This window comes from Zingiber officinale, chromosome 3B, assembly GCF_018446385.1.
Source record: "Zingiber officinale cultivar Zhangliang chromosome 3B, Zo_v1.1, whole genome shotgun sequence".
NCBI lineage: Eukaryota > Viridiplantae > Streptophyta > Magnoliopsida > Zingiberales > Zingiberaceae > Zingiber > Zingiber officinale.
The window spans coordinates 65530153-65542458 of NC_055991.1; the positions used below are offsets into that span (position 1 = coordinate 65530153).

Below are 12306 nucleotides of genomic sequence, written 5' to 3' on the forward strand. Positions count from 1 at the left end.
CACCATGGTCGTCACGGCGACCACCGCAGAGATGCCGAAGAAGCGGCAGGCCTCCCGGGACTGCTCGTTCGTTGACGAGATGAGGACCGTTGCTATGAAGCTGCACACCAAGGAATAGCACGGTGCATTGCATCTGTTGGCCTTTATGTTCCAGGGGGTACTGCAGTCTTACCCTCAACTGCTTTGATGCTCTCGGTGGTATAGTATCCTTGTTTACAATATCCAATGTTGTAGTCATAGTGAATTTTGACACATTTAGGCAAAAGGATCTGGTTTAACTTTCAATTTATTTATGTATGCACCAGCCTCCACAGATTGCCGGGTGCAAAACCATTGTTCTAGCAACTCCGCCTGGTCGTGATGGCAGTATTTGCAAGGTAGCCTTAAAAAATAATCTATCATCACTATCCCTACACTGGTTTTCCATGTTAAGACATAGGTTAACATGATTATGTGACAACAGGAAGTGTTATATTGTGCAAAGAAAGCTGGCGTCACCCACATTCTAAAAGCTGGGGGAGCTCAGGTTCGTCAATTTCTAACCCTTTTCATTCTTTTTTTCTTCAACAAGTCTTTTCTCACAATGGTATCTATGCATTCTATCTTAGGCGATCTCAGCGATGGCTTGGGGAACATCATCTTGCCCAAAGGTAATCCTTACAAACATCTAATACGTTGATTGCAAACCCTCACCATTGAAAGTTGCATCTCTTGTTTGGCAGTATTTTCAAGTTTCTTCTGTCTTTGCTTTATCTGGATTGTAATTTTGTGCTTTGTATATGTAGCTTGATTTTGAGGTGGTATCTCTTTATCATTTTGGGAAACTTAATAGTGATAGGTGGGCATCTTGGCTAGAAAGAGTAGGAACTAGGAACACTAGCACTAACTCATCTTCTACTTTTACAAACTTTTTTACAGGAGAGCTGTCTTGCATACAAAATCATCATTTTTGCAATCTTGACCACAAACTATTATTCTCATGCTTCAATTATATATATACATATATATAATTTTTTTCATCATTATGAGCCTTGTTTCATGAATATGATACTATATTACGGTGGATTTTGTTGCCTGAGCATTGTGTGCAAATTTCTCTGCTGCATTCTATATTTGAATCTCTCATTTAGTTAGTACAAAAACATTTGGAATGTAGGCGTTCTGAACCAACGGAGTTAGTGTTGCTAGTGTTGCTTATTTTATTTCCATTGAGTAACGAACATTTAATTAAGCTTTGCACTCAAGATTTTGATTTGTGTATTTCAGACATCAGCTATTCACTACCCCCTCCTCTAGCTGTTGTGTCAATCCTACATATCATACATGAACAAATATACACCTATATGAGATTCTCTTGTGGTGCAGGATCTCCCTACTAACTCAATCTTTGTTTTCTGTCAAGCTTTTAATTGATACTCCTCTTCATTTGGTTTAAGCATTATGTAATATTGATTGCACTTACTTTTACGTCTATGTTTTAATTGCTTTTTTCAGGTTGAAAAATTTTTTGGGCCAGGAAATCAATATGTTACTGCTGCAAAAATGATTCTTCAGGTATGATAATAATTCTGTAGCCTCACATTTCTATGAATATTGCTCTTATCATTTGATTACATCTACTTACCTTGTTTTAGTCCTATGCACAAATGATTTTTTCCTTGTCATGAGGTACTGGAAATGTAGTGATCAATCAAATCAAATCTGTAGTATTAATTATCTTGTTTTGTGGTGATTTTTGGAAGAAGATAATATGTTAAGTAAGAAGATCAAAATGTAACAGATAATATGGCCATTCCTTTCTAGATCTTTCAGGAATGAAATGACAGATCAGTTGGCTCTTCTGTAAACTATTAGCTCTTTTCCCCTTGCAGTTAATCAGAAACTTGGAGCTATAGGTCAGATAAGATTTGTTAGGAACAATCATTCAGCTAAATCCCTGCCTTAAGAATAAAATTGAATCCTGTACCTCAGGTACTGTTATTTCCTGGAAAAGTGATTAACAGAAACACAGGAACCAAATTTTATCAAGAAAGTTTCATAGCCAGTGGGAACTATAATAATGTTTATGTTCTTAGCTTAAAAAATTGTGACATTGATAGCCTCTAAATAGTGAATGCAAATATCATTTTTGAGCTGTTAAAACTAGACTCAGGATTGGAGTGGAAACAACTACATCATTGCCCAAGTAATACACAAATCATCTACCATCAATTTTCTGACACTTAAAAAGATAAATCTGCTTTAACCTATCAACTTGGGTGTTATTTATTTGTTTCTCCCTAATTCCGATAACCTTTGCCAGTGTCGTGGCTTCATTTTTGATTCCCAGTAAGGTGTTCAATTGGTATGGATATATCTCATAGATATTGTATTAGAGATATGTCTCTACAGTAGTTAAATTTCTGTTCAATCCTCATAGCTGTTCATTTTGTTGATCACGAAGAGAATGATCCTTGGTGAATACTTTGGCTGATTTGCAGAATAGTGAAGCCATGGTTTCCATTGATATGCCTGCTGGCCCTTCAGAGGTGCTGGTCATCGCCGACAGACATGCCAATCCAGTTCACATAGCTGCAGATCTACTCTCTCAGGTGCAGAGTCTTTTGTTCTATTGTGCCTGTGTTATTAATGTTTTTTGTTGTAATTTTCAGTAGCTGGAATTTATTACCTGAAGACTTGATAAAAATCCACAATGAAACCTTTCAAATTGCTATAAGGATAGTTGTTCCATGGGTTTGGTGCTCTTCTTTTATAAAATCGCTAATTTTACAGGCAGAACATGGTCCTGACAGTCAGGTAGTTCTTGTCATTGCTGGAGATGGTGTCAATGTTGATGCAATTTTAGCTGAAGTGAGCAAACAATGTGATAGCCTTCCTAGGGGAGAATTTGCTTCAAAAGCACTTGGTCATAGCTTTGTTGTATTTTGTTGGTTGCTTATGAAATTTTGTTGGTTGCTTATGAAATTTCTTCGGAATGTTATAGATATTATTTTTGAATGTTAGAAAATTGTATATTAAATTTTATTTTGAAATTCAGTATTTTGAATGATTTATAATATTGGAAAATTGTGTATTAATTTTTTTTTATTTTTTTTCTAAAAAAGACAACGGTTTTTCACCGTTGTCGTAGATAGTTTAAAACTGTTGTTGAAAACCCTGTTATTAAAGGTAGACGCTCAAAGACAACGGTGAAAAACTGTTGTCTTTGAAGGAAAAGACAACAGTTTTTCACCGTTGTAAAAAATGTTGTCTTTGCCTTCAAAGACAACGGTTAAAAACTGTTGTCTTTTGCCACTCCTTTTAACAACACGGCCTTTAACAACAGTTCAAAATGGCCTACGACAACGGTGAAAAACCGTTGTTGTTTGACTTTTTTCTTGTAGTGAATCAAGGAGCCAAGGCTCTGATACCAAATGATAAGGAACCTTGTAAATGGATCGCCTTGAAATTCAACTTGGGGAAGGGTATTGACGCCACACTCAAGTAAGATGAGAAGGTGAGTGATAAGTCATGGGGTTTGATCGCCACAAGTTGCCTTGATAAGATTGGAATTAGTTTTTTGCCTAAGAACTAGAAGGAAGCTCTCACCAAAGAGAAACTAAAATTTTCATTCAAACTTACTTGATTTTCCATACAAGAGTTCTCCTATTTAACATCCCTTAAGATCCACTATGCACTAATTATGCAATAAATATCATGCTTGCATCCATGGTATTTATTATCCACTAATGCAACCACTAATCCCTAATACTAGCTTAATGCAACCATGCATGCATGGTATTTATTATACTAGATTAGGAACTCTAAAAAATACATTAAAAACCCACAAAGGACATCAAAAGTCACTTTAGAAAAAAAAACCCCAAAAATGCATACGAAAATGGTCATCATGTTGGTCCAATTTCACTTTCAATTTGAAGGAATGTGATCCATTTAGTTGTTGCCTCCCTTGTGCATTGATCCTCCTTTTCCTTGAGCCACATTATTAAACCTTCCAAATCTTGCTTCATTCTCTTAGTCTTGGACCTCGTCATGGGTCCCTCAATTCCCTTCAATGCCTCTTCTTGGCTCACATCAGATTCTCCCACTAAATTGTAAAGCTTTGGTAGAAGCAAGTCATGGATGTGGTTTTACCCACACTACCAACATCAAATCCAATTGTGATAACATTCATGTGGGACAAGATCCATATTATACCTCATCATGAGTTAGCTTTGGCTAATCACCCAACACTTAGTATAACTTAGGTAGGCAATGTGTACCAATTGGACAAGATCCATATTATACCTTTTCTTGATCTAGCTTTGGCTAATCGCCAAAGGTTTGTATAACTTAGGTAGACAACGTTTACCAATTATATCATATGTAACTCTTGTATCATTAGGTGAACAAGACTATTTGTTCATTTGCCCATCTTATGAAATCCACATTATAATACATCTTGTGTTAGCTTTGGCTAATCACCCAAGACTAGTATAATTGAATTACATTGTATGGGATATGCCTCTAAGTTCTCAACTTAGTTAAGTCACACCTAAAGTTCAATAGTTGGATATCATTATTGTCCTATCGCACTCTACCAAGATAAAACGACTCACTTTGCTTTAGCAAACTTGACTACAAATGATCGAGGTAGTAGTGAGTATAGAACTTTGGTAGGCATATTTAAAAAGACCTAATCATGATTAAACTACACATGCATCTCATACAAAATTAGCATATCATGGCATACATTACATATATGCATAAAATAAACGTGACATGGTTATGGCCCCATTTTCTATGGTCTTCTCAAGCCAATGAGAAGATTGTAAGGTCAACCTAGGTCAAAGCATCTTCTTCAAGTGCTTCCTCGATCGTCTCGTGTTGTTGTCCTCCTCCCTTTTCACCGTCATCCAGTAGACTTGTTCTTCTCTAATTTGTACATTACAAAACCTAAAGAAACCTCGAGTTACATTTGAGGATAGTCTAAATTTACAACAGGAGTGAAAGAGGAGAGGTACGACACGCAAGCCATATTATAAATTACAACACACATCCAATCACATCGAGGTAAAGGGTCATAACCATGCACCATGTCACATAACATTCACAATATTTTATGACATAAAATCTACTATGATTTAAGCAAAGACTTATGAGTCGCAACGCCACGACGGTCCCGCTAGCCAGTTATCAGGCGGGTTCAAGGAGGCAGCGCCCCTTGCGGGGTGAGGGGGCAGCGCCCCTAGAGTTGCATACTCATTGTATGAGTTGCTGCCATGCCCGAGACTCCGCTATCCACAAAACTTTAATCGAGACCATTGGCCTAAATCTTACTAATAATCATCTAAATCATAGTAAAATCTCATGCATTTCTATATCACATATCAAAATCTACTACAACTTAGTATATACCTTTGCAAATGGCTCTAATACCACTGTAAGGAACTATAGCGCTAAACACGCCCAAAAGTATAGCTGAAAAATAAGTTCCTATTCAGAAGATCCATGCAAAAGGAAACCATATACTAAGTACTAATTTTCTACATGAGAAAGTTATACCTTTGTTGCATGCCCTTCGTAATCCCGATAGCAACGTTTCTTTAGGATGTAAATCTCAACGCGATCAACACATCCGCACCTCTATGGTATCCATACGAACACGTTCTCCGTCCGTATCACGAACTTATGAAATGGAGAAAGAAACAACCAAAGGTTGTGCTAGCAACCTCTTGTGGAAGTTTTGGCCAAGAGTTGAAGAAGGAAGAAGAGCAAAAGACAAGAAGAGCACACCCACCCAAAAGGTCACTTCATCTATATAAGGTGACTTCACAAAAGGGTTACTTTACCAAATAAGTTACTTCACCGAAAAGGTTACTTTACCAAAAAGGTTACTTCACCTAAAGGTTACTTTTACAAATGGCTTTTGTATTCATCCCATGAATACAAAATATTTTTGTCTCTTGATCTTCCTTTTGATTAATGATATATTAATCTCTATTAATATTCATTAATCTTAATGGGTTAGATTTAGAATATTGGATTAATCATTAATCCAATAAGCTATAAACCTAATAAATCAATGAGTCTAACCAATTACTCAATAAGTCTAATCCGAATTCATTCGAGTCCAACACAATATGTATGATTCGAATTAAACTTAACCCCATAATCCATCTCCAAATCAACATGTTCTTTGTGTGTGATCCAATAGGCTCTCGTAACATTGGTAATGTATCTAAAATCATTTTAGAAACATAAGCAATGAGTGACATCTAGAAATGCATCATTGCTGCCCAAGTGATGAGAATGTCGAGATCCGACCTAACCTTTCCGTGTCTATTATCTTGTATGACTCAATCCTTCTATCCTTGATATCTAGATTGATCAATGAGGCATAGAACGTGTTATCCTCTTATCAATCTTTGTGTTTCTTGATCTCTAAGTAGACACACTCAATCAAATAAGCTCAATATCGCATATTGACTCATTTGAGAATGACCATGCATTCTTGTGTCCTACTAATCAAGGGGCCCACAGTTATCACTTCCGTCATATGGAAGGAAAGATCCCATCTACATCACTCACATCCCTCCGCATAATTTATTGCATACCCAGTGATCGACTTTATTGGCCACCTTGTTACAGGTGACATTTGTCGATACCAAAGTACACAATTCCTTATGTAGGTAACTATAGTGACTTCAGGTCTAAGAGCTATTCAAACCAATAGTCACATGAGAATGTTTATGACACTCATATAATGATCCATGAAAAATTCTCATGGCGGGTCATTCAGTATATATTTTCTAATATATACCCATGTGTCTACCTGATATATCATATCCATGACTTGTGAGATTAAGTCATCTGTTGACCTACATGCTAGTCTCAACGCATTAATATTGTCCTTGCATATTAATGCATGACTAGGAATAGTTAAGAGTAGTGTTCCATGTATATCTACAATATCTCACTATCAATTCAACCAATTGATATGTTGTAGATAAGAACCTACTACCCAAGGATATTATTATACTTATTCAATTGGCACTGAACTGAAATAAATATAATAACCAACATTGTCTTTTATTAATAATGATATATGATACAAAATGAGCATTTTACAATCATCTCATAATTGGTACTAGGGATAATACTAACATAAGGAGAATTGAGCTAGCTAGAGTTCTAGAGACTAATCCAACGACAGATTGAGGGATTGTCTACCTCAAGGACATGCCGTGGAGTTGGAGTTTTATCTCCGAACCATGTTAAATGAACCTATTAGGGTTTGTTGGTTTTTTTTCTTGTCTTTAGGTTTTGTATTCATATTAGTTTGGTATTTTTGCTGTGCACTAATGAATACGTAGGAAAGAGAATGCTTGGGGTGATCATCTATTCAACCCCCTCTAGCCTGGTCATCGATCTTCAACAAGTAATATCAGTACAAGGTTACTCTCCATCGGACTAACTGCTGAGGAAGCTAAGGATGGCTAGTTTGATTGTTCCACCAAAGTATGGAGAGGGAAATCTATGGGATATCACATTTGGGATGATGAAAATAGAGGCTTTCTTAGAGATAGATTGGGACACCATGATGGTTGTTGAGGAGTAGTTTAAATTCTAAAAGATAAGCGAAGAAACTCTGACCACATTATTGGACTAAGGAGAAAAGCTCACTATCAAAGGAAAATTAAATGGTATTATCAATTTTGATTGACATTCTGCCTAATGACGTGATGAGTTATTTAGGTGAGTACGAGAATGCCCATGATTTGTGGAGAAAGGTAAAGATGGTTCTAGGTGAAGAACCTAAGCCTACACACGAAGAATAAAAGTCTAAGGAAAGGAATATAGTGGCTCAAGTGGAGAAGGAGAAACCGGAAGTTGACATGTGTTCCACTTCCGTGGAGAAGGAAGATGAAGAATTGTCATCCACATCTTCAAGGGTTGAAGAATAATCCAAGATAAGTGAAGAGGAAGTATTGGAAGTCAACCTTGCAAGCATCTCCACTGAAGTCAAGTTAAAGGACCACATCATTTGCTTTGATTGCAATGAAAGGGACACTACAAGAGTAGGTGTCCAATGGGTAAGAAGAAAGTAAATCCTTAATCCACTCAAGTTGTTTTAGATACTAATATGACTTGTAGGGATGAAGAAGCCAAAAGGAGGAGAATGTACATTGTGTGCTTCACGTGTGGGGAGAAAGGTTATTATCACACCAAGTGATCTAAGAAGAGGAAAATCAAGAAGCTAGCGCATTTGTAGAAATGGGAGAATAAGAAAAGCTCAAGTCAAGGGGGAGCTTCGGGGTAAGGGAGGTATACCCTAATTTGAATTGTAATTCAAATTGTTATTTTCCCATACATGCTAGGATTGATAATGTTTATCATGATATATAGCAATGAAAACTTTTGTATCTAGTTATCATGATTGAAGTAGGGTAAAATTTGGAATTAACCCTAGGGTACCTATGCATGATAAACCTAGGCAAGTTAGATTTTCATTATCAAAGGAGAAGAAGGTAATGGAGGACCTAGACAAAAAATATGAAGAAAGGGAGCCACATGCCTAGAAAAATGGGTAGGTCTGGAAATGTCCAAGGTGGACAACAAGAGTCCAAAGTGAGGAATCAAGAAAAGGAAAATTAAACTTTGAAGGTAATGCTTGATAGTTTGGGGAAAACCCTAAAAAGATTTAAGGTTAGATCTATAGGGTTAGATAAAGTGTTGGGTAGTCAACCACCCAATAAAGATAGATTAGGTTTGGGATACCTATCATGTCCCTCCAAAGAAAAAAAAATCATATTCTAGGATGGCACATGATAATGGTGGCATGGAAGGAGCAAGCAAGGGCAAGGGAGAGTCATCCAAGGCCAATGAGAAGAAATATGCAAGGGGGATTGCATTTGATTATGGCAAGGATGAGGTGTCCAAGGTTAAGAGCTCTAAGGGGAGCTCAAAGAGTCATGTTAGGACCCATGGTCAATGGATCTTAAGTGGCCTTGCTTGGGATTCTAGATTAGTCATGGAATGTGCTAAGTAGTTTGAAGATGGACTTGACTCTCAAATCTAAAGAATTGGTACAATTGAGTTAAGTTGTCATGTAAGAAATATGACATTGGGTTAATATTGTATAAAAATTAGTTTTAGATGTATAGATGTGATATAACTAATACCAAGGATGCATTATGATTTATTATGGATAGATACATCGAGAGAAAGCTAACACTAAGACTTTAGGTCAAGGTTCAATTGAACCATTTAGATAGTTTTGAATTTTATTTTAATCTTGGGATCTGTGATAGATATATTTTTTAAATATAGTCTTCCAAAGAAGACAAGGGTAAAACAAATCTCTCCATAAAATTTAAGGATTTTTGGAGGGTTGTGAAATTTTTTGTGCATTTTTAAAGCTCGATTCAAAATTATTGTTTGGGCTGAAATTGGTGACAGCCAACTAATAGCACTATTCATCGAGCAGAAAATATTTCTGTGGGGTTAATTCGATGAGAGTAGACGACTGGGGTCTAAGACAGTTGACTGATATTGTCTGATATTATTTTCAGCAATAGGAAATGACCAAACATGGTGGTATATATGTATGTAACCTTATGGATGATTAATGGTCATTAAAGGTTATAATAGAGTTCAATGATTATGATATTGTTGGAGCTCTTTTTGATATTTAGCAAAGGGTCAAGTGAGAAGTTTAGGTTTAAGTAGGAAATCTAAATACCTTTGCAAGAAATTTAAGCTCAGGGGGGTGTTTATTTGAAAGGGGAGCCTATGATCAAGTTCCATTTCTTATGCATGAGTTGATTATATATTTTGTTTACATGTTTATTACATTATATGTTTCAATAGATTAAACGGGTTGCCAAACATCAAAAAGGGAGATTGTTGGAGCAATAGGTGCGACCCTAAGTTAGACTTATTGTTGTATTTGATATGCGCTTGTGAGTGTGCAGGACGCAGGTACAACAAGGTAAAGTCCAAGTGGAGTCTTGGCGGTATAAGTCCAAGTGTGACTTGACAAAGGTGAAAGTCCAAGTAGAGTCATGGCGGAGTAAGTCCAAGTGTGTAGCCTTGGTAACGTAAGTCCAAGTGTGACTTGGCAAAGGTGAAAGTCCAAGTAGAGTCATGGAGGTGTAAGTCCAGGTGTGTAGCCTTGGCAATATATGTCTAAGTGTGACATGGCATGGTGAAGTCCCAACATCAAGTACAAGCCATGAAGGATGGAGAAACATCTGAGGGATGTGAGATCGAAGGAATCATCTGGAAGGAAAGACGTGAAAGATGGAGAAGCATCCGAGGAACGCAAGGCTGAGGAAAGATGGCTAGAATGTAAGGCCATGGTTATGTGATGTGCGTAGATTATATACACTTGTTTAGCATGTTTTAACGCACATTTACATATTTTACGCATGCTTTGTCTATACACTTTCATACTCTTTGACTTACTTTCAGCATAAATACTTTTCTTTATTTGGATATCTACTCTTGTGTATTTTCTGTCATCAGGAGTTGAATTTGGAGAAGAAATGATGTTCGTGGCTGATCTAGGCAACAAGCAAAGGAAGACAATATTGGCCATGTGAGCCACACGGTCGTGTCAAAGTAGTAGGGAGGAAAATGACCTTGGTCGTATGGAGCAGACAAACCATGTAGCTTCACCAGAGGTGGAGAATGACACGGCCATGTGGATTGGCACGACCGTGTCATCCCAGCATGCACGACCAGAACCTGGCCATGTAGATCTACACGACCCAAGCAACTTTTCCACATGGTCGTGCAACATTTATAGAGAAGAGGCAAGCCCAGGTCGTCTGTTCTACATGGCCGTGTGAGGTTTTCAGAGGCAAAGATTGGCACAGTCGTGTGATCCACACGGCCGTGTGAGCCACCTAGAGGAAGAGAGATACACGGCCGTGTGAAGGCCACACGACCGTGTGACCTTGGCCGAGGGTAGAGCAGCTGGGCCGTGTGTGCCACACGACCGTGGCACGGGTCATGTGGTGCCCGTGCCCTGCACCATATAAGGAGCTTCTTCCTCTTTTTAAAAAGAGACGCTCTCCCTTTTGGGGAGATCAAGTTTGGGGCCAATCTCCATCTTCTCCAGGTGTGATCCAGCGTTCCTAAGTTATTTCCATCTCAGATTCAACTCCAGAAGCGAGGGTTGGTTCCGAAGATCACTAATCGTCGCTAGATAAGCATTTCTATTCTCTTCTCCCGATTTGGATTGAAATGTTTGTGATCTCTTTGTCTTCAGATCTCTATCTTTACATTACGGAGTAGATTGATTGTTCTAGGACTAAGGGAGTATTTGTGATGTGATTTGATGTAAGAATCTCATGGATATGCCAATTTCCTATATCAATGATGTTGTTATGTTTTATATCTATTTGATCTTGTGTGGTTTGTTCTGTTTGGATCTGATTTCCATGCTTGATTCGATGTTTGTGCTACTTATGGATCTCGTAGAGAGATTTCCTAGATCGTATGATCGAGGGGCGCTAGTGATAGGCTGCCCCGCTAATGGACATCTAGGGAATCACCTTGAAGGGTGAAGCTAGTCTTACAAGGAGGTGGATTGGTTGAGTGCATTTATTCCTTAAGCCTTTTATGTGGATTGAATGGTGATATGCTTCTATATTGTATGACTGAGGGGTGTTGGTGACAGGCTGGCCCACTAAGTGAATTCATGGAGACCATAACTATAAAATTACTAGATGCATAGATAAAAGTTCCTAGCCGGTTGACTTTTGCAGGAGGAAACCGACAACTTCCTACAAATGCATGACAATTGAGAATAAGAATTGGTAGACCACCTTACATTGATAAATATCACAATGAAACCGAACTCCTAGAACTCTCACTGATATGGGTTATAAGGGGTGGATTCCGTGTAATACGTGAAAGGGGATATAAGGAGAAGAAAGAGGAATAAGGAGGTTCGGTCAAGACAAATGCGCTCAGTAATCAAATCTCGGGCGGCCACTTTAGACAAGCCGGGATAAAAAATAACAGAGCATATGATATAAATAGGTATATGAGATCAGACAAACCCAAATGGGTAAAGTATTGGCAAGCGCGTCTACGCCCAACGAAGAAGTCTTGATCGAGCAAGCGTACGAACCAAGGTCGTTAGAAGGGACCCGGCTTAACACGGTCGGTAGAGGAAGCCTGGTCGGTAGAAGAATCTCATACAAGCATACACATAACTTGCTTGGTAGTGTAATCTCGGGCGATCGAGCAGGCGTACGAACCAAGGTCGTCAGAAGGGACCCGGCTTAACACGGTCGGTAGAGTAAGCTCGGT

At 38.0% G+C, this 12306-nt stretch overlaps 1 protein-coding gene across 1 annotated transcript in view; it reads left to right on the forward strand.

Moving 5' to 3' along the window:
- Positions 1-4: 4 nt before the first annotated feature.
- LOC122054924 (histidinol dehydrogenase, chloroplastic-like) overlaps positions 5-12306 on the forward strand; it is a 32556-nt gene continuing 20254 nt past the window's right edge. Inside the window, exons 1-8 of the mRNA XM_042616339.1 lie at positions 5-62; positions 119-198; positions 306-377; positions 464-526; positions 609-650; positions 1495-1554; positions 2481-2591; positions 2773-2919. Coding sequence (XP_042472273.1) covers positions 5-62; positions 119-198; positions 306-377; positions 464-526; positions 609-650; positions 1495-1554; positions 2481-2591; positions 2773-2919 — 633 coding nt within the window. The remainder of the gene's footprint in view (positions 63-118; positions 199-305; positions 378-463; positions 527-608; positions 651-1494; positions 1555-2480; positions 2592-2772; positions 2920-12306) is intronic.